This window comes from Urocampus carinirostris, chromosome 17 (genome assembly GCF_059441175.1).
Source record: "Urocampus carinirostris isolate Australia breed hairy pipefish chromosome 17, RoL_Ucar_1.0, whole genome shotgun sequence".
NCBI lineage: Eukaryota > Metazoa > Chordata > Actinopteri > Syngnathiformes > Syngnathidae > Urocampus > Urocampus carinirostris.
Genome location: NC_142365.1, coordinates 18485882 through 18509093, shown reverse-complemented (window position 1 = coordinate 18509093; position 23212 = coordinate 18485882). Strand labels below are relative to the sequence as shown.

The following is a 23212-nucleotide window of genomic DNA, read 5'->3' as shown; positions in this document are numbered from 1 at the left end:
GATGTGTAATGAATCCAGAATGTATGACATTTTTGTTTTTTTAATTGCATTACAGAAAATAAAGAACTTTATCACAATATTCTAATTTTCTGAGACAGTCCAGTATATGATGAGGCGGCCTATCGTGGATGGATATGTAGAGGCCATGCCAGAGCTAGCTAAGCGGCGTTATAAGTGTGAAGTCATCTACTCTGCTGTGGCTAAACTACAACAAAGCACCCCGAGGGCATCCTGTTAATCTGTTAATAAACAACAAGGGAGAGTGCTAGAAGTGTGAATTTCCCTATGGGGATGGATAAAGTATATATCTATCTATATCTATCTATCTAAATAAGTGTGTGTGTATACAGACTACATATACTACATATGTGAGTTGAAAAGTCAAATTGTAATTCATATGCTCATATATGTCTTTCTTTAGCCTCTTATTTTCAAAACACTGACTTTCTGAACATGGCTTTCTGCAAAATAATTTAACATTTAACTTCTGTATCATAGGGTGAAACAGAAACAGCCACATTGTGTTTTATGACCATAGTCAAGCAGATAAAACACACTTAACACATTGTAGAAACTCGCCATAAAATATTTTCGAGGTCCATCCACTGTCATTTAAGCTTCAGTTCAACGGCACTTGTGTGCCTGTGCGGTCTAGCGAACGCAGTCTGATGGAAACATATAAAACATTTACACTAAACTTACATCATAATGTAGGGGCCTCACAATATCATCCAAATGGCCCCCAATCTGCGTGTTTGAGGACCATGATGTAGAAGAGAGACAAAAATAATTTGTGTAAAACAAGTTTATTTTATTTACCAAATAAACAACACAAACATGAATTTCAGTATGTTTCTTCGCTCTTCCTTCATTTGAAATAAATTCAGTGTTGCCTATTAGCAGTGTAGAAGTGTCATTATTTTACACATTCTTTTGTAAAAAAAATTGTTATACAGCATATTCCATTGTTTTCAAAGTGGGTCGCGGACCCCATTTTAGAGGGTCGCTGGGCCTTTGCCATGACAAAATAATGCTAAGAAGTAGAAAAAGTGGCGAGTTGATTACACTATTCTACTTAACAGTAGATAGATTTCCTTTTCCGGTTCCGTCATTTGGCGCTGTCTCAAACAGTTTTGTTTTGGGCCACATCTCATTTGATTGTAATTTTCTTCGTTATATTTCATTTTTCTTCCTATAATAATGAGTCCCAAGAAAGTTAGTAATAAAGGGAAGGAAAAGTGCAAAGCAGTGAATACAGCGATCGAGTTAAGGTGGAAAACAATGGATTAGCTTCTTTTTTTTTTTTTTACCAGTACTGTATATCAAACTTTATTATCTTCACGATTAATCCTTGTGGGGTGTTTGGGTCTCCATTGACCATTTTCTAGGTTATAAAACGTAACACCTGAGGCTCTACGAATAAAAGTGGTTTGACTTGACATGTGTCCAAGGCGTAAGCGAGCGAAGCGGCTGCTTAGGGCCCCTGCAACCACTAAGGGACCACCAAGAGTGGTTAACTTGTTTGGTCCCCATTGTCACTTTGTATGTCCACTGGAAAAAAATTCTACAGAATTACAACAAAAATACTACACAATAACTACAAAACTAAACATCAAATATAGTGCTTAAAAACCGGGACCTCATATATTATTTTGTTTTCATTCTGAAAATAAAAAAATAATGTAGAATTACTAAGAAAAAACTCCCACAGTAATACTTTATTACAAAATACCACAACAGAATTATTTACGACAAAAAAAACTACAAAAACAAAACTACAGTAAAATTACAAAAAATACTAAAGAAATATGCCAAAAACACTACTGTAGAAATATTACAAAAATACTACAAAAATACTGCTGTGGAAATACATCAATTATACTTCTACTGAAATACAAACAAAAATACCAATACATAATACTATAATATAAAAAAACGATCAGAGCAATATTACTACAAAAATAGTACTAAATGGGGATTACCACAGAAATACTACAAATGACACCTGGAGCAATACTACCAAATTATCCTATGTAAATATCACAAAAATACTACAAAAATAAAACTACAGTAACATTGTACTACAGAAAAACTACGTTCTTATATAAAAATAATACAAAATACAACAGAGATAGGAATTTTTTTTAAAAAAAAAAATGCTATTGTAATACTACAAAAATACTATAATCATAAAACTGCTGTAATAATACAAAAATACTACAGGTATACAACAAAAAAATCAACTTTCGAAATACAACAAAAGTACTACAAAAATACTAACAAAATACTACTATGCAAATATTACATAAAATTACTTTACAAATACTACAAAAATGGTACAAGAATAAATCGACAGTAACACTACAAAACTACAGAACCTTTATAAATACTAAAAAAAATCTATAAAACCCTACAGTAATACTTCAAAACCTAATAACAAATGAAGTGCTTAAAACAGGGACCTAATATACTATTTTGCTCTTATTGTGGTCGTTTTAAAACCAATTTGATGAAACTAATCTATTTAAATGGAAGTATAACATGTCACATGTGGCCCCTAACTTCAAATAGTTGCCCACCCCTTGGAGTAGAACATGGAATTAGTTCAAGTAGGTATATACATTTTCAATTAAACATGAATATGTTATACTAATTCTGATTTTAACTGCATATTCCTTTCATTTGATACATTTGAGAAATAGATTTTTTTTTGCAAGAAAAGGCTTGCATGGAGTGGGTGGAGCTTTAATATTCCCCCTGACCAATCAGCGGCTCTCACCCGCCTCCCTATCCGACTATTGACGGAAATGCCCGAGCGCTACTCGGAGGAGGCCGGTCGGCGAACATGGCGGCTAAAGCGCTCCGTCAGCGAAGCCGCCGAGGAAGCAGACAAGATGGAAATCACCTCAATGTCTCTTCTGAGGCTCGGACGCCTAAAGAGAACAAAGCGGGGGAGGAAAATACAGTGGCAGAAACGCGGCAAGAGTGAGTAAGAGACTGGCGACGGTCCTTTGGTTTGACAGCTCAGGTGTTCACAAGCTAGCGCGGTTGCTACACTGTAATTTTAATGTGGTGATAGCAGCTCATCTCTGCTCTAAATGAAGAGAAATATTTACGAAGTGCTCAGAGTGAACAGTCTTCTGCGATGCACATCATTCATACCGTCCATTTCAAACTTGAAACGAATGAATGACGTTTAGCACTCCAACGTGCAGAATGATTGAAAGCAATTCTTCAACATTCATTGCTTGTAATCGTCTCTTACAATATGCACAAAGTAAAGAAAAGATGAGGGTTTAGTATGCAGACGTACCCCCTTTTGATCCTTGCAGTCTTTTTATCTTTTTTTTTTTAAAGACCCAATGTGTGAGGTTTGGCCACTAGATGGCACGGTGTTGTCTGGTGCGAGCGACGGCCACTGCCACAGAGCACAACGTTTTTACCAATGACAACAAGTAGAATTTTCATACCTGTCAATCTGTACGTTTTTGCCGTACAAAATACGTTCATTATGCATTTTAAGACGTGTACGACGTACGAGAAAATCTGTACGGAAAAACGCAAATTTTTCAATTATGGGTACCATCCGGTATACACCGACGATGACGAAACGGCAAACCAATCAAGTCAAACAAGTTCGCCGTGGTAGCCTCTATCTCGGTATTGTTTTTTTTGTTGCAAACGAAGCGAGCGGTTTGATGCTACTGTGCGCATGCATCTGCCGCCTCGGATTTCATGTGGTAGTTATGTAGTGAAAGGAAGTCTGTCTCTTTCTAGAGAACCGGCTTTTTCAGCTCAACTCATTAAAGAGAGCCGGCTCTCAAACGGCTCGCTTGCTTTGATGCATTATATTACGAATCATCATTGTTGTATAAAGAAGTTAAGAAAAAAAGGAAGTATAAAAGGAGAAAATGAAAAAAGATAGGTTTGTGGTTATCCCTTTAATCAGGACATTACCAACAATAATTTAATGCAGAAAATGAATTCATAATTTGAATAAGAAAATGTATTATTCTACTTAATTATATTTGCATGTATTTTTTCCTTCTACAGTGAACGTCCAAGCTACTTAATTTTTGAACTTTTTTTATAATAAACCTCATTCGTGTCGAAATGTTAATTAACAATATATATGATACTGTATAACGAAGCACATGTACAATATAACATGTTAAACTACATAAATAAACACGTTTGGGAAAAAAAATATGGTGTAAGATTATTTTGTAAGGGAAAATACAACATTTTGTAAGGGCATGGAACCGTGGAGGTTGACAGGTATGAATTCAACTCAAATCGGTTCTGAGGTGGGGATCGCAAGGGTTAATTGCCGTACAGCGGTGATAGACACCTATCCTTGTCAGCAAAATGCACTTTGTACCCAAGATCAAAACATTCGAAGAACAAAAAGTATATAGTAACTACAACTTATGTTTAATATACACATGTGATTACGTAACCTTAGAAATATTAGGGAGAACGTAACTGGATCTACCTTTGGTGTGATACAGTTTGAGCTGGTACAGTGGAGTAGCGGGTAGATACCGCTTGCGACAGCAATGGCAGATTAAAATGAAAATGGACTTTAAACCTCTCAGTTACCAGGACTGATATGCTCCTTGAAGACTTTCTTACTTCCTTATTTTCAATAATAATCCAGTTTGTCGATTTGTGACAACTATGCAATTCAGCAAGGGTAGCCATTCGTGGGCCTTCTTCATATTTCTCAAGCTTTGTTTCCATGATTATTCTCTTCTTACTTCTCCCTTTAGCAGCACTCCAAGTCTTAGGACCTGAAGCTAAAGAAAAGCTAAAGATTCTGATCCAATTAACATTATGAAACTTCTTGCCCTGTTAGGTGCTACAGGTCCCTCAAAATGAGGACAAACAGGCACAGAGACACCTTCCTCCCCAGGGCCATCACCACCCTAAACGAACCCACATAAATGTGAAAACATATCTTGCGACTTATTTATTATATCTGATGCCCACTTTTTAAGTACTGTACCATGTTCTAATTTTATTTTTACCGATTTACCCTGATAGTCTTATTGTTTTTCTTTCAAGTCTTTATTACATGTTTTTACCTTGGAGTGCCGTGTCCAATCTCCTTGTATACAAGTTTTATAAATGACAATAGAGACAATTCAATTCAAGAAGAGAAAAAAAGGCTTGTTGGGGGGAATTCAGCTGATAGCACATTGACATTTTTCACGATGGCATGTCGCTAACCAATAGCAGACGAGTATCATATACATTGTGGACCAATAGCAGACAGGAATCTTAAAGACTTAACATAACTGAACACTTAACATAATTGAACACTGCATTCATTGAATTAGATTTTTTTGGGCACACTGATGTTGATGTGGTTTGTCGGGGAAACAGGGCACAAAAAAAAAAACCTTATTCCACACCATAAAGTAAAAAGAACATAAGGTGGGGACGCTGTAACCTGGGGGTGTACTGTCTATGAAAAACGGCTAATTTCGCATCACAGACTGTCTTGCAGCTGCTGACAGGAGTTTTAATTGTCACGTTTTTGCCTGTGTCTGTTTGTGATAGGTCCATAAGTCGCGGCGGGCAAGTTTGGGCCCCCGAAGGCTCGACCGCCTTCAAATGTTTGCTCTCTGCACGATTCTGCGCAGCCTTGCTCAGCAACATCTCCGACTGCGACGAGGCTTTCAACTACTGGGAGCCTGTGAGTACAAAAATCATTAAAGGTTTTCCCAATTTCTTAAACATGCAAAGTGTGAGGAAATGGTGCATAGTATTTGCATAAAATCTATAGATAATTCGTCAATATATTAAAAATATTTTCCGAGATAATGCATTTTGTCATTGGCATACTGAGCTGTGACATCATCAGAGGAACACTAACACCCTAGCAAGCCAGTCATCGTATTGTTTTAGGTGTTATTTAATCCAAGAGGTGGAAGTGGAAGTGTTTTCAGCCAAATTTTAGTAGTTTTTGTGAGGAAATGCCTAGGCGCTGTGTCGCAGGTGGATGCAGTAATTATATCACAAAATAGGATCAGATGAAAAGGGGCTAACTATCAAAAATAACACTGAGAGCTGCCAACAGGAGGCAAACCGCGAACACTATACGAATAGCGGCTGCAGAACAAAACAGGAAAGCCCTGGGCACAGACGCTAACAAAATGATACCATCCGTGGAACACGCAGCACCAAACGATGAGCAACAATGGCCTACCTCCAGGCAGAAATGAGCGGTATACAATCGCTGTTTACTTCAATAGCTGTGGTTCGGAGCTGGCCACACATGTTGTGGTAATGGGATCCGCCGTTTTAAAAGTGTTTTGTTCCTTCAATGACGTCACAGCTCTACAGGAAGACAACTTTGAGACTAAATTCCTCGAGTCCTCCGGTGTGTGGAATATTTCCATCATTGTGGGGGAGTAACACTAAACGTTATGTGCCTCATTTAAAAGAAAATGTTTGGAAATGCCTTTAATTCCATCACCACGGAGACAGTGACTCTTTTTTTTTTTTACCCCCACAGATGCACTACCTGCTTTACGGCACCGGGATGCAAACCTGGGAATACTCGCCGCTGTACGCCATCAGGTCCTACGCTTACTTGTGGCTGCACGCCCTCCCGGCCTGTTTGCACGCTCACGTCCTGCAGACCAGCAAGGCGAGTCTCGCGTCGCGGAGGTCACTCTAAAGCAGTGCTTCTCAACTGGTGGGTCGGGACCCAAAAGTCGGTGCAGACCTGTTCTCAGTAGGTCGCGGGGCTTTTCCTTGGCGAAAATATTCAAAGAAGATCGGAGAGTAATTTACTGTATTTTCTGCACTCTTCGTCTTTTGTCATATATTTTCCATACATGAGGCGCACCGGACTGTAAGGCACTACAGTAAGAACTTTAACAAAAAAAGTCAGATGGATCAGTCAAACTTTATTAAACCCTTTTTTAATGCGAGCGGACCGTCGGACTGTTCAGGAGCAAATATGTGTCTCGTACACGGTGTCTGTACGATATCACCAGTCACTGAAATACGTCATACCAGATATCATTGGAAAGCTTAAACTCTTGGGATTAAGATATGACCAATTCAAAGTATACCCATTGAAAATCAATGCACTGCAAAGAAATCCTATCCCCCCTCCCTATTTTATGATTTGTTTTGATTTTGGCTATCATCAGCCTGAACTGAGCACATTTTCAACTTTGGTATATTGTCTAGCATTGCTTTAAGGGTCGCTAGCTGCATCTAGCAGTAGCAACTTCTTCCATTTTCAACATTCGATCCATTTAACTTCTGACTCTTCCGGAATAACTCCTTCCTTTTGTTTTTCAGGTGTTAGTGTTTTATTTTGTCCGGTGTGTCCTGGCCTTTTGCTGCTGTGTTTGTGAGCTCTACTTTTACAAGTGAGTTCACCGATTTCTTTCTTTTGGGAGTTTTTAAGCTACCGTATTCTCTGGTCTCTAACGCGCACTGGAATATGAGACGCATGAGATTTACACTACTGTAAGAGCCAAGGTTGCATAAAAAAGTCAGAAAATGAAACCTCACTTATTTTATTGGACATAAACATGATGAAATTTGGTTTTGTATATTGCAATTGTGTATATGCATTTTTATTTACCGTTTTTTTTTTTGCCCAGCAAAAAAATACAAATAAAATCGTGAATACAGTACATATTTACTATTACAAAACCAGATTTCATAATGTTTGTTGTATGAAGTTTTTTTTTCTAACTTTTTAAGAATTTCTAGCTTTTGCAGTATTATATATGTCAATGGCCCTTCTAGTCTAGTGCACCCTATAGACCAGAAAATATGGAATGTTGAAAATATTCTATTGCATGGCAGATAAACCAAGTGAGGAAAAACGCCAGATGAAGTTTAAACTCACCTTTTTTAATATTCCTTCTGAACCGAATAGTTGTCTCATAAATTGATGTTATTCTTGTTGTTATTTCAGAAGTCTAGCGTTTTTATCTTTTGTATAGAAATAGTTTTTGGAATTTCTAAATGCCGATTTCAGTTACCTCTGATTACCGAGAGAGGACGCCAAATATCCACTGAATAAAATAATGATCAGTCTCATTATTTTGAAGGAGCTACACTTATTACTATTGTACACCGTTTATTGATGATTAATCACCAATTTAGTCCAGGGCATCACCCTACAGAAGAAATACATTGCAGGGCATAGAGAAACCATGTGAGGGAAAAAGTTACATGGAGATCTTCCTCGTCTTTTCCAAAAAATATAAGTACTGAACGTGTGCCCCATAAATGTGTTTTTTTTAATCGCTTTGATACACTTCAATATACAGAATTGTCTCAGAAAGTGAAAATATTGTGATAAAGTTCTCTATTTTCTGTAATGCAATTTAAAAAAAAAAAAGAAACGTAATTAATCATTAACTTGTTATCCTTAATCAGATAGGGTTAGTGTTTGTTAGGACTACTTAGATAAATATTTATTTAAGAAAGGTTGGAAATTCACTGATACTGTTCACTTAAATATAGTGTATGTAGTTTTAAATATTTTAGTAATGGCTGATGAAACAAAGAATATTGCACGCATTATTCAAATAAAACAATTTATTTTTTTAAATGTATGGAATTTACTTGTTAATTTTTTTGTTCGAAAAGTTAAAAAAATAAGTCCTTCATGTGGCGCCACTAGCTTGAAAATGAAGTTTTGGTGAATGTTGTATATGTGATTTAAGATGTAAAGGTCATTTGGTGTATTTATAATTAACATCACGTTTGTGTATGCAGGGCGGTTTGCAAGAAATTCGGCTTACACGTGGGCCGCTTGATGCTGGCTTTCCTGGTCTTGAGCACCGGAATGTTCACCTCGTCTGCAGGTTCTTCTAACGAATTTGATTTTCAGTGTTTCCCATACATAGAAAGATTATGGTGGACCTGGTTTTTAATGAATCCCGCCAGAGTCTCAAAAACCCAATATAATTTACTCAGTGACACACGGCGCACTGTTATTTGCTTGTTGCCGTGTTTGTCCCGCCCTGCCTGCTCTCTGATTAGATGGCTTGGTAAATTTGACATTGACGAGCGTCGCATTTTCCTCACGTTGAACAGTTTTCAAACGAAGGTTGAGCCTCTAGCGTTCCATGCAGAAGACTTGCGCAGCGCCTTGTCAGGACTGCTATTGCAAGCATTTGGGAAAAAATCACTCAGAGCACTAAAACACTTTTGTGGCCACAGGCCCTAGCTAAAGCTCAGAAATGACTCCTGTAAACCATTAAAGAAGAACCAGCATCCTGTCACAGCAGCAATCACAAAAGCAGTGTTATAGAGATTTAATATTACGGTAATACAGTATTACCTTGGTTATCAGGGTTAATGGTAAATACACAAAGCAGAAACCTTTGTTTGATAAGTCAAGAACCAACCCAACTTACAGGCTCAATTATTTGTTCATAATGTACAGTACTTTTATTCGTAAAACATTTTTTTTACAAAAAAAACTTCTTTTCTGTCAATTTAGAATTCAAAAACATCTTACTGTTTTATTGCACAACTTTATAAATTTAAGGACCCGATCCACCTCACTTTACATGATACTTTGCACCCATTATGTGGACATTATGGAGAACTGCATTTACCTTACTGTACCGTCCTACAGAAACCATGTATCTTTTCATTATCAAACATTTTTTAAAACAGCCAGGGAGCTACTAGGGAGTGCCAAAGACCCGTATGTAGCTCCTGAACAGGTTTAGAGGTTGGAAAGGTCCAGATTGGTTGGCAATAGAAAGCATCTTCCTCTGTTTAGCCATTCAATGTAGAACACAATGCATGAAAAAAATCCACGATACAGAGTACTGTAATACATTTAATTACATTTAAAACTCATCTGTGATTTGGTCTTTAAAATAGTACAGTATCAGCATTGGAACAAGTTATTTTTTGTCTAATTAGATGACGGGCATTTTGTTTTGCCTTAAACTCCTGTCTTGTTTACCATGCTTTGTTGGTGTGAGTTATTATCTGTGTCATTGCCTTTCGTAACTAGTGTATATTTGATTCAATTAATTATAAGGGCACACATTTATCATAGTTCTAGCTCCTGTATTTTGCTCTAAAAATGCTCCAGATCCATGCGTTTAAAATAGAAATGTACAGCATTTGCTCCCCCAAACCCAGCTGGACTGTCCACTCATCAGCGCCTCTCAAGATTCTGTGGGAAAGACTGTATTTTGCTTTTGGCGATGGCTCATGGTGTGTTTCCTTTTCTGCTGCAGCCTTTCTGCCCTCCTCCTTCTGCATGTACACCACACTGGTGGCCATGACGGGCTGGTTCCAGGACTCTGCACCATTGGCAATCCTGGGCGTGGCCGCCGGCACAATCCTGGGCTGGCCTTTCTCATCTCTCCTCGGGTACGATCATCCAACAGAATGCCTGGATATGAAACTGAATCCTGTTTGTTCTGCAGGCTGCCCATTGCGTTTGACTTGCTGCTCATAAAAAGACAGTGGAAGAGTTTCCTCACCTGGTCAACTGTTGCTCTACTGCTTCTGTTGGTAAAGAGAAAAAATTTCATACAGTAGAGCCCCGGGATACGACATGAATCGGTTCAGAGGGGTTCTGAGTATAACGGGGGCAGATACCTATATGAATTAACTAATGCATTCCAAAGCCCCGCTGCCTTAGATAAAAACTTTCAAATAATCTAATGGAACACGGTATAGTGAAAACTATAAGTGTGCACTACTGTTCAAAAGTTTGGGGTCACCTTGACAATTTTGTTTTATACAACATCCCAATAGATTGATATAGTGATAGATATAGTGATAGATAGATAAAGAGAGAGAGGGGGGATGGATGGATAGATAGATAGGGAGGGGGGGCGCGAGGGAGGAATAGATACATAGTAATAGTAATAAGCCGGAATTAGGGACCGAAAAGACATGTAATTCCACACCGCAAAGTGAAAACGTGGCAGGAACACCATATCCAGGGGTCTACTATATAATGCAAATATCATTTCAACTTTAGGTAATGCATTTTGTGCTTTCAGATTCCTTTAGTGGCAGTGGACTCTTTCTTTTATGGCAAGCTGGTGGTGGCGCCACTCAATATTCTGCTGTATAACGTTTTCACGCCACATGGGCCCGATCTGTATGGTAAGTGTTGCATTCAAGCCCTGGCTACGTTTCGGCAGTCTTTATTTTGAAAACAGAAAACTCTGAGAATTATCTGTCCAGCTAAGGATATTTTACAGGGTTTGCACTCCAACGCTATCATTAATAACGCTGAGAAAGACACAAACAGTAAACGCAAAGTCTTTCAACAAAATACTATACAAGGTCTCTTACGTATATATACAAATTAAAGTTATTGATACAGAGGTGGAGAAGTGAGAAGGCTGTTTAACCTGCCAGTATGCACTAACAAGATATGTGTTTCTAGCACCTTGGGTAAAAACAGTGTGATATTAGGGTAAGCTCTGATGCCTTTTTGTATGTCATCTGTATCTCTAGTGGTAAAGTCCTGGTGCCCTCACCGCCACAATGCAGGTTTCGATTCCGGTTGCAAACAAGTCTTGCCGATTAAAATCAAAAAACATTATTGATCTATTAATTATGAGTCCAGTGTGCCTCATGTATGAAAAACATTTGAAAAAGAATCTGGTGCACCTTGTAGTGCGGAATATATGGTACTTTTAGTTGGCATCCTTGAACACATTTTTTTCGTGCAGGTACAGAGCCTTGGCACTTCTACTTTGTGAATGGGGCCTTGAATTTCAACCTGGTGTTTGTTTTGGCTCTCCTTTCCCTGCCGCTGACGGCTCTCATGGAAACGTTGCTGCACAAGTTCAATGGTAAGCAAGCCTCAGAAGGTTTTAGTTAGGAGGCTAACTGCTAGCTTGTTCTGTGCAGTGCAGAACCTGGGCTGTCCCTACTGGCTGACGCTGTCCCCCATGTACTTGTGGATGTTGGTGTTCTTCACGCAGCCTCACAAAGAAGAGCGTTTCCTCTTTCCCATTTACCCGCTCATTTGCCTCAGCGGCGCCGTGGCTCTCTCGGCTCTCCAGGTGAGTTTCAGCTTTTAGGGTCTGTTCACTAATGTTGGGTGATTCTTGGAATTCTGGAAGCAATCCGATCCAAGTAAATACATCATAGTATCGATCCATACTGTTACATTTTGCTTGGAAATGTCATGATCATTGAATAATTGAAGCCTTACCACCCTGAGTTAGTTTATAATTATGATAAAAACTGCACAAAGATTTTAGGCTCTAAAAAGTTTCATTTTTTAAACTTGAATAACTACTGTACTTATTCATTAATAACGCACTTCTTTAACTTAATAACTAAAAGTTTGTATTTGTTATACACGAGGTTTGATAAACCATTGATTACATCGGGATTCAAACCCAGGATTTGAGGGTGCTGAACTTTAACCACTAGACCACCCATGATATATGTGACATATGAAAAAGCATCGTGTTGGCAATGACGATAAATTTGTCATTTTCACATATGAAATGCACAAAAATTGTCTCTGGTACTGTGACTAAAATCTCACTCTCTGTCTCCTTTTGTCTCGGGAGACAATGGACTGCGCCAGAAGAGTCACCATGTCAGTTGGATATAGGGCAACGTCGGGTATGACTGAACAGTCCGGTTCTTGAATGACAGTCTTTATCACAGTGTTTGCATGTAAAGGCACTCAGTGGTGCAGGTGCATAGGTTGCTCTCCTCTTTGCCGTTTGCCTTTGTCCTGCCACTGCTTGTCCCTCCTCTCCTGTGCCCTCTGCATGCCAGTTCTGACAGCGTGTCTCCAGGTGCTGCGGTCAGCAGCAGCTTCCCATGAGTTGGGGTCGATCTCAGCTGCTTTCATTTCCCTTTTGCACACATCCTTGAAGCGTAGCACTGGGCGGCCAACTGGTCTGGAGCCTGATGCGAGTTTGCCATAGAGGAGATCCTTTGGGAGGCGTCCACCATCCATTCGACGAACATAAGAATTTGCTCGTTTGAGTACGTCAGCATTAGGAACTCTTTCCTGCCACTCGATGCCCAGGATGCGTCGCAGTCAGCGCATGTGCAAGCTATTGAGGTGTCGCTCCTGACGGGCGTAGGTTGTCCAGGTCTCACTGCCGTAGAGTAGGGAGCTCAACACATAAGCGTTGTACACTGAGACCTTGGTGTTTGTGGTGAGCTTGGAATTTCCCCACGCTCTTGGACAGTCTCACCTTGGCAGATGCAGCTTTTCCAATCCGTTTGCTGATCTCTGTATCAAGAAACAGGTTTCTGGAAATTGTTGAGCTGAGGTATGTAAACTCCTCGACTACTTCCAGGGTGTAGTCTCCGATGCAGATGTTGAGTACTTTGCTAACGTCCTGGCCCATTATGTTTGTTTTCTTCAGGCTGATGGTAAGGCCGAATTCTTGGCAGGCGCGGGCCAGACAGCTGATAAGCCTCTGAAGTCCTACCTGTGCGTCATCCGCGAATAGTACCTCGCGCAGCAGCAGTTGGCGTATCTTGGTCTTGGCGCGCAGTCTGGAGAGGTTGAAGAGCTTTCCGTCAGTCTGAGTGTGAAGTAACACTCCATCTTCTGAAGAACTGAATTCGTACGACAGCAGCAGGAAAAAGAAGATCCCGAAGAGTGTGGGAGCGAGCACACACCCTTGTTTCACTCCGCTTATGATGGGGAATTGGGCGGAGGATGAGCAGTCAAACTGCACTGTACCCTTCATGTCCTCATGGAAGGAGGCAATCACGCTTAGCAACTTTGATGGACACCCTATTTTATGCAGGAGCTTGAAGAGGCCGTCCCTGCTGACTAGGTCAAAGGCCTTTGTCAGGTCCACCAAAGCAACGTACAATGCCTGCTTTTGTTGCCGACATTTTTCCTGAAGCTACCTCACAGTGAAGATCATGTCGGTGGTCGATCTCTCGGGTCTGTAGCCACACTGTGACTCTGGGTAGACTCTCTTTGCCAGGCGCTGCAGTCTTTTTAAAGCGAGGCTGGTAAACGCCTCCCCCACAATGCTCACCAGCAATATGCCTCGATAGTTATTGCAGTCGCTGCGGTCCCCCTTCTTCTTATAAAGGGTGAATATGTTTGCATCGGGCATGTCGTGGGGCACTGCTCCTTCCTCCCAGCACTGGCAGAGAAGCACATGGAGTTGTTGGAGGAGAGTAGGCTTGGCCCCACTGCAGCACTTCTGTGACTAAAATAGTGTGTTAATAAAATGATATCTACTGCCTTTTCATATGTCATCTCTACTGGAGGTCAACCGATTATCGGACGGGTGGATTATTGGCACCGATATTTGGGAATTTGATGGATATCGGCATATGTGTAGAATATAAATTAATGTTAAGTTGAGCAAATTAACCAAATATATAATTTAAAGAAGACCGTAAACGCCATGGTGTGCTCGCTAGCAGCCTTTTTTGTCTTCTCACTCACTTTTGGTTAATTGGTTAATCGGTTAATATGTGTGGTTTCGTTTCTGTTGCTAATTTGTTTGCTCAGCATAGCAGAGGGACAGCAGTACATTACAAGGGAGCACAAGAGAGGAGATAGAATACAATACATACATTTAAAATTATGCACTCATTTTAATTATATTATTGGCTCCAAAGCAGAGTGAATTGGCAATCACTGACAGAAGAACCCAAATCAGTCCCTCAAAGCTTAGGCACTTGGTGTTCCTTAATGCCAATATTCAGTAAAGACTAGAGACAGTTTTCTTTTTGTTTTACGCATTCTCATTTATATTTTTCCATGTTTTAGAGGTTCTGTGTTGTTTCAGTCTAGATTGGTTAAAAGTTGAATTTTAAAAAGTTAAAATTATTAGTGTTTATAGCAGAGTTAATATTTTTAATTTGCATTTTGTTTTATAGTTTGTTTTACAGGGATCCTGTGTTGCTTAGTATAAAACAGTTTAAATAAGTTAAGTTCACTGTAGTAAAAAAATGGTAGAGGTGTGACGTAATGATCCCTCGACAATGGTATCGATCCAATCCAAATACTTTCTTAGCATCGATAACATCAACGTTTGGATCAATCCGTCCACCCCTAGTGTTTACAATTTTCTTCCTCCCTCTCTGCAGAAATGCTACCACTTCCTGTTCCAGCGCTATCGCCTTGAGCACTACACTGTGTCTTCCAATTGGCTGGCATTAAGCGCGGTGGCGGCCTTCGCAGTCATATCGCTTTCTCGCTCTGTTGCCCTCTTCAGAGGTAAGTGTGCATTCTTTCGTCTCTTCTTTTGTGGTCCTTAACTCATTTATTGCAGGGAGAACCAATGGCAGCCAAATGTTTTTCCATTTGAAAAATTTGTTCTGTAGCTATAGAGACATATAAAATAAAGCTTCTTCCCCCAATCTTACATTACAAAGAAGGTTTAGTAAACAACATGGGAACATTGCGAAGTTTCTTGACTATACTTCTGAGAGAAACGGCTTTTTGTGAAAGGATGCATTTCAAGCAGAACTTTCACTAAGTTTGGTCCTTTTTTTGCATTTGTGATACCTCCAACATCTAAACAATTCTTTCCAAAAACACAAGGGCTCTTTGCCTATAAAATACAAGTTTATTGCAATAGCACTGAACTGATGCATGAATTGATGGCTTAACTATGCATGAACGATGTATACACTTTCACACTATTTAGGTCACCATGGCAATCGCGTTCCCTCGACGACAGTGTTCATACGTACGTGCATGCAATGTCAACCCTCTCTGACCAGACGATGACGATGGGACTTTGTCGTCGTTTTTTAAAAGAAAAAAGCTCTGTTGAGCAGTTAATTGCCAGTATTTGTCCTTAGAGTCCATATCTCATGACTCTCACCACTCAGCTTCACTACACCTACTCGGGCGTGCTACACACACTCATTTGCCTGATATAGGAAGTTGGGCTTCTTAAATGTGTAGACAAAGATCCAATCAAAATCATTCCTGTCATTTAATGGTAATTTATTATACTGAAACCATTACTAGAGGCTTAGTAATTACTGATAAGCAGCACCAAACCCCTTATAATAGTTTTTTTTTAAAATGAAACAATGAAAACGTATTTTTACGTTTTGTCACTAAAGGACAATGCTTTACGTCATGGCATTGAATGACTTCATGTTCAGTGGCCTCTCTGCAGGATACCACGCCCCTATGGACCTGTACCCCGAGTTTCTACGCATCGCCAAGGACCCCACCCTGCACTCGGTCCCTGAAGGCCGGCCGGTCAGAGTTTGCGTGGGAAAGGAGTGGTACCGCTTCCCAAGCAGCTTCCTTCTTCCTCATAAGTCAGTCGTTGAACATTCTTTTATTTTTATTGTATTCAAAATTAGGGTTGCAACTAATGACTATTTTAATAGCTGACTAGTCACAGACTATTGAAACGATTCGTCGAATACTTGGATAATTATTTTCTTTCTTAAATTTAGTTTATTTATTTATGTGGTATATAATATTTGACAAAATAATAAAAAATAATAATAAAATAAAAAATAATAATAAGTCGCACGGTTTCAATAATTATTTTGCGTTTGATTTCAAATTAGTTTATCAGACACAGTCTGGCATAACACTCAAGCTCTTTAATATCAAATATATGTGTAAAAATTGTACAGTGCATGGAATCAAAAGCGTCGTAGCTTAAACGTTACTTGAGGCGGATTCCGTTTTGTTCAACTGTCTGACTTGCTCTTTAAGTGTTTGTGTGTCATCGATCTACCGCCATGATACACAAGGTCTGCTTTGCAAAATTTGCCGGAAGTCGTTTTGTTTGCCGCACCTAGGCTAAAAGGCTCCCAAACTCTAGAGGTTTTTTGTACGAATACTTGATGTTGGCGGCGCCATTTCTGTAGGTTTATGATACTGCTTGAGAAAAAGACGCTATTGCGCATGATCAGAGATTATAATCCAGAGTTTGTACACTTTTTTCACAGCCAAATTCAAGCACTTTTTTAAAGACTTTAAAATCTAATATTCCAATTTTTAGTACCATTAAAAGAAAAATTCTGTTGTGAATCATGTATTTTGCTGGGACACAAAAATATATGTGATTTACATATGTGAGTTATAATCACTTTTCAGGGAGTTCTTCCCACTACAGTTCACCTCTTGGAAACGCAACCATTATATTTTACAAGGCCCATAATGCCCATAAGTGGCACTAATCAACATTTCATAGTGCCCTGTTTGGGCATAGCTCACACCTGTTCTGTAGGGGGCGATGACGCTTTATAGGACAATGCCATACAAACTAATGCCAGCTGCAGGTAATCACGGGGGAAGAAGAAATTCCATGGTAAAAAATTTGGGTTTTTTATTCACATACAGAAATTTTACACAGTGTACACAATTTGAAAAAAATCCAAAACGTGTAAAATATGGGGAAAACATATATTTCGACATGTATGTTATTGTCCGTGATGGAAATTTTGGCTTTCAGCTTAGCTCCTAAATGGCTCTTCAGATGTTTTTGCTTCTTGAATTGAGATACTACCAATCATAATGTAACACTATGCATGAAATGAATGACTAAATTATACTAATGTTTTATATCGAGCCTTTTTTCACCCTACAGTGAACTTTTAACTGATTTAAACTATTTTATACTAAGCAACTTTAAAGTGAAGCAACACAATTCCTGAAAAACCAACTAATGAACAAAATAAAAATTAGACTTATTACCTATTCCGTGCTATTAAACTTCAAAATACAAGAACGTTTAACCATTTACAATTCAACCTTTAAACAATGTTGACTGAAACAACATTTAACCTCTAAAAATCATTAGTCTACTGAGTATCTAATACAAAGGAAATTATTATTATTATTATTATTATTATCTGCATAAAGGAGTTTTGAGGGACTGATACAGATTATTTTGTCAGTGATAGATGATGCATAATGTTTTGGAGCCATTAATATAATTAAAATGAGTTCAAATAAGGATCATTTTCCGGGTATTGACTCGTTTTTTTAAATTCCCTTCTTGTCCTCTGTATTACAATCTCTCTTGAAACGTTCCTGTCCTCAGTTTGCTGCTGCTGCAGTCCCCCACCCCCCAACACCTCCTTCTTCTGCTCAGAGAACAAAAACACTCATGAGTCAATCAACCAGTTAACCAAAAGTGAGTGGGAGGACAAAAAAGAGATAATATATATTAAAGATATAGGGCAGCACGGCGGCACAGTGGTTAGCGCGTGTGCGGCACAGTTCTGAGGTCATGGGAACCTCCTGCGTGGGTTCAAATCCAGCTACCGGCCTTACTGTGCGGAGTTTGTATGTTCTCCCCGTGTTTGCGTGGGTTTCCTCCGGGCACTCCAGTTTCCTCCCACATTCCAAAGACATGCATTTCAGGTGAATTGGCCGGTCCAAGTTGTCCATAGGTGTGACTGAGCGAGTGAGCTGTCTGTCCCCGTGTGCCCTGCGATTGGCTGGCAACCAGTTCAGGGTGTCCCCTGCCCACTGCCCGATAATTGCTGGGATGGGCTCCAGCACCCCCGCGACCCTATTAAGGATAAGCGGTACAGCTAATGAGATTAGATGAGATGAGATATATATATATACAGTGGGACCTCGCTACTTTGCGGTTCCACGTTCGCGGGTTCAGAGCTTCGTGGGTCTAAAAAAATAAAAATAGAATTAAATAATTAAAAAAAAAAATAATAATTAAGCATTTTTGAAGGGGTGTCGCTACTTTTCGCGGGTGGTTTTGGTCCCCCATTAACCGATAACTATATATATATATATATATATATATATATATATATATATATACACATACATAATGTTATATTATTACAAGTTATGGGAAACTTTGTCAAACCCTAATAATCATGTAAGATGCCTCACCTCACTCAATTGGAAAAACGTGTCTGGCGACAGTACTTGATAGTGGAATTCATTGTGGACTATTTATATTGGCGAATTTGGTCGACAACGTCAATGAATCACTGGTCTTAAATTATATATTTTTTTTCTCCATATTCAAAATGCAAAACTGCTGTTGTCAACTCCAGCTGGCATCTCCACTTCATCCAAAGCGAATTCAAAGGTCAGCTCCCCAAACCATATGCTTCAGGTCCTCAGGCCACGCGGCTCATCCCCACAGAGATGAACGACCAAAATTTGGAGGAGGCCACCAGATATGTGAGATGCGCTCTCCCCTCCCTCAAAATCTTTTTGTTTGGTGATGTGAGCGCATTATGTCGGCAGGTGGACATCCGGCACTGCCACTATTTGGTGGACCTGGACGTGGAAGAAGAAAGCCCGCTAGAACCTCGCTACGCCGCCAAAAAAGACGAATGGAACGTCATTGCCTATAAACCTTTCCTCCAAGCTTCAAGGTATTGACATGGTGCCATCGTATCATGAAAACACAGATCAATTTTGAAATAACATTGTAAAGCAGTGATCCGTAACCTTTTCTGTAGTACGGAGCGGTTTAATGTCTGACAATATTCTCACAGGTCAGCTAAAATAATAACATTAGTAGTAATAGCAATGACCATAATAATGATAATCCCAATTCCAAGGTGTTATTGAAAGACCACTGGGGATCTAGATGACATAGGAAAAGGGATTCAATATGATCTCATCACACTATTCTTACTCACGGTACCATGTTATTTTGGCTGAAATATTTCCCATAATGCTCCATTACAATGTTGTACAACATGGCATCTTGGGTAAAAATATGATGAGATAAAATCAGAAATTTTTTCCTATGTCATCTACGATCATAGTGTGCTAATGGTCAGGACACAGTCCTAACCGCACGATCCGGGTTTGATTCCCGTTGCATCCAATGCTGAGAAAATGTGATCTAGCAATACTTGTCGACTGATCAATCATAGCTCAAATACAGTGAAATACCACCGTGAATCCTAGGTATACGCACCTGATCTTTGCGTTTTATTCTGCGCAAAAAAAAAAGCGTGTACATACAATAAATACGTAAAAGCAAAAAACTAGCCACGTTATTTCTTTCTGTGCGGTCCGGTACGAAGGACCCACGGCCTGGTAACTGTGCACAACCTGGTGGCTACTAACCATTGTTACAGATAAAGGACCTCTCTTACCCTGGTCACCACCTCTTAGGTCACTTAAAACAGGGACTAACAGGCTCAGAGACGGTTTCTTCCTCAGGGCCATCACCACCCTAAACAAGCGCGCAAAACCGAGGAATAATTACCAGTTGCATTGAAAATTGAGTCTTGTATAGAAAAATGGGTGTTCATATCGTACTGATCAAATTATCTGGGAAGGTTGTCACTGCTAAATGTTATTTCATTACTTTTGAATTGAATTCTCTTTGGCCTTCGTAGCAACGTAGTGAACATAGTTTTTATCGTGAGATTAGACATGGTGCTCCACAATAAAAACATAATGATGAAAAGACAATAGCCTAAGTTTTAAAAACTTAGGTGCAATGAAAAATGGTGAAACAAAAAAGATTCTCAAGTCCCTGGGGAAGAAACTGTCTCTGAGCCTGTTAGTCCTAGTTTTAAGGGACCTATAGCACCTACCAACCGGTGAAAGAGGTGGTGGCCAGGGTGAGAAGTTCACATTGCATGATTGTTACTACGCATTCACAACGTAGGCCAGTTTCTAAGCATTACCTTGTAAATATTTATGCCCTTTTATTATGACATATTTCTTTTCTCCACTTGACCCGTTTCAAGGATATGAAATTTAATAACAGTGTCTCAGGGGCCATAAAATCAAATTCTAATGGGGAAAATAGCGTTATCTATGCTTTATTAACTATACTGAGCGCTATTCTTTATGGTGGTCAGGACTGAGAGAGACCCAGGGTCAAAATTGACCGGCTAACAATAGTTAGCGGTGCCAATTCTGAACACAGCATGAGGGTTTAGTCTTTATTAGGTGTTTATCTTGGAACACCACATCTAATCTCATTGCAAACAATGTTCACTACGCTGTTAACAACGACAGTAAGAGATTTCTTATTTTAAATCGAATCTCACTAGGTCCTCGCCATTTTTCCGAGCCTTTTATATCCCGTTCCTGTCGGAGCAGCACACGAGCTACAGACGCTACGTCATCTTAAAACCGCGGCGGCAAAAGCAGCTTCGGACAAGAGGCCACGGATGACCTGGAAACTCCATCCTGACCTTGTGTTTGTCTCAAGAAACGGACCTTTGAAGGACCACACGGGAACAATTCCAAAGGGGGAACTCAGCATGTTTGTTTGTCTTTTTGTCTAAATGTCTTCTGTCAATCGTCTTACAAATGTCTTGGATGTCCTTGTTAAATGATGTCATGCGTGAGCAAGAACGATCATTAAAATTAAACTGTAGCGAATAACGAAAGGAAAAACTGTGACCCAAAAGTCTTGGAATAAATCAAGATCACCCGAGTTGGATATGTTTATTTAGGGAACAAACATACAAAGCGCAGTAGACATGGTCAAGACAAATCTTCACGGTTAAACATTCCTCAATAGCATGCTCAGCCACCACTAAGCAACGTTGATAATTGATGGAAATCGAAAGGAAACATTATTCTGCAACATTAAACGAACTGTTCTTCTGCCGAAACGTCCTTCCCTGTTGAGACGTCCTAACGTAGGCTGATCTGAAAGCAATTTTCTTTCTGAAGTAAAAGCAGCAACACTTACTGATGACAAAACATCCATGCTAAAAAAGCTACCATGGAAAAGCCCCCGCCAGGCTTAAAAGCTACGTCGGAGAACAGTATTTTCAAGCAGTGAAAGTCAAAGAAAATGGTGGGTGCCACTTATACTCCAGTGAGACTCATATGTTAAATTATTAACACATTATATTGAGTCTCAATTATTACCTGCGCTGTATATAAATGGTAAATGGTCTGCATTCATATAGCACTTTTCAAGTCAATGAAGACCTCCCAAAGCGCTTTACAATGTGCTTCACACTTACCCATTCACACACACACTCACACACCAATAGCGGCCGTTCAGCCATGCAAGGCGCCGACCTGCTTATTGGGGGCATTGGGCATTCAGTGTCTTGCCGGAGAGAGTGAGAAAAACGAGAGAAAGAAAGTGGAGGAGCAAACAAAGAGAGAAAGTGGAAGGATGGTAGAGAGTAGGAGGAAAAGGTGGACAGTGAAAAAAGAGAGTGAGTCGGAAAACAATAAAGAGAGAGAAAGAAAGAGTGAATCACTTCACGTGTTATTTTCACACTAAACCACAAGAGGGCGCTCTAGGCCTGCGACGTATAGTAATACATTGTATTTCAAAGCAAGATCGCTGTACATATGAGTAGGACACAACAATAAACGAAGGGTAAAACAAGCAAGTAATAAATAGCCAATAAAACACATTATAGTGGAAAGGAGCGGTGAGTGAGGCAGATGGTCAAGAAAAAGCAAGTCTGAAGAGGTGAGTTTTGAGTCCGAATTTGAAGGGTCAGAGAATTTCAGAGGTCAGACGGTAATGAGTTACAGAGCTGGGGGACAGAGCGGCTGAAAGCTCTGGTCCCCATGGAGCGGAGGCGGGCAGGTGGTATAGTGAGATGGAGGGAGGAGGATGATCTAAGGGCGCGGGATGGCGTGTAGGCCGGAGAGATAGGGAGGGGTAAGGTTATGAATGGCCATGTAGGTGTGAGCAGGATTTTGTAGTTGATTCTATGGTAGCTTGGGAGCCAGTGGAGTTGCTGAAGGACAGGGGCGATGTGATGGCGAGAGGGGGTTTTGGTGATGATTTGGCAGCAGAGTTATGAACCAGCTGATATAAGCGGAAAGAGGAAGCATTGTCTACCTCCAGGACCTACAGGTAGTTGTTTACTGGTGAAAGTAACACTGAAGATGACTATTTCATTGGATTTAGTGATTTGGAGGGAAGCTGATAGTTTTCTATGCTAGAATAACTGTTATGTTGTTACTGACTTGCGTTTCTAAGATGTGCATGTACATTTAACGTTAGTATTTTGGTTCTCTGTTATTAATTTAAAATTTCTTTCAAGATGACATGTCCCGTTTTTGGTGTTGGATTTTATCTAATTTCCCCCCAAAATCCGACTTATACTCAGAGTGCAATGTATACATGTTTTTCCCCCTCCTCGACTATGCATTTTTGGCTGTGCCACTTATACTCCGGAGAGACTTATAGTCCGTAAAATACGGTACTCACCGCTTTCAATAGGCATATAAGAAGAAAACGTGCACATTTCCCGGTAAAATCACTATGCGCACTGGGCAGTTGTAGGCGGCACAGGGCAGCATTGGCTAAGG

General features: G+C 39.8%; 2 protein-coding genes across 3 annotated transcripts in view; one reads left to right on the top strand and one right to left on the bottom strand.

Moving 5' to 3' along the window:
* Positions 1 to 2805: 2805 nt before the first annotated feature.
* On the top strand, positions 2806 to 21356 carry alg9 (ALG9 alpha-1,2-mannosyltransferase). The gene is made up of 15 exons (XM_088320722.1): positions 2806 to 2985; positions 5566 to 5701; positions 6524 to 6658; positions 7324 to 7394; positions 8761 to 8849; positions 10248 to 10383; positions 10440 to 10527; positions 11025 to 11130; positions 11706 to 11828; positions 11887 to 12041; positions 15073 to 15202; positions 16119 to 16266; positions 18994 to 19123; positions 19190 to 19320; positions 20968 to 21356. The coding sequence occupies exons 1-15, from the start codon at positions 2846 to 2848 to the stop codon at positions 21089 to 21091; spliced, it is 1842 nt and encodes a 613-aa protein (XP_088176848.1). The 5' UTR covers positions 2806 to 2845; the 3' UTR covers positions 21092 to 21356.
* layna (layilin a) overlaps positions 10225 to 23212 on the bottom strand; it is a 33922-nt gene continuing 20934 nt past the window's right edge. The window contains exons 9-10 of one of the 2 annotated variants that reach the window (XM_088320723.1): positions 10497 to 10521; positions 10225 to 10417 (exon numbers count right to left, since the gene is read on the bottom strand). In XM_088320723.1, coding sequence (XP_088176849.1) covers positions 10370 to 10417; positions 10497 to 10521 — 73 coding nt within the window. In that variant the 3' untranslated portion in view covers positions 10225 to 10369. The remainder of the gene's footprint in view (positions 10418 to 10496; positions 10522 to 23212) is intronic. The other variant, XM_088320724.1, reaches the window with a different exon arrangement.

Bases quoted from the DNA above. Each gene is read 5' to 3' on its own strand.
- alg9 (XM_088320722.1), top strand. From the start codon at position 2,846: ATGGCGGCTAAAGCGCTCCGTCAGCGAAGCCGCCGAGGAAGCAGACAA. The intron at 2,986-5,565 runs GTGAGTAAGAGA...TGTTTGTGATAG, and splicing joins GTGGCAGAAACGCGGCAAGA to GTCCATAAGTCGCGGCGGGC. The intron at 19,321-20,967 runs GTATTGACATGG...GAATCTCACTAG, and splicing joins CCTTTCCTCCAAGCTTCAAG to GTCCTCGCCATTTTTCCGAG.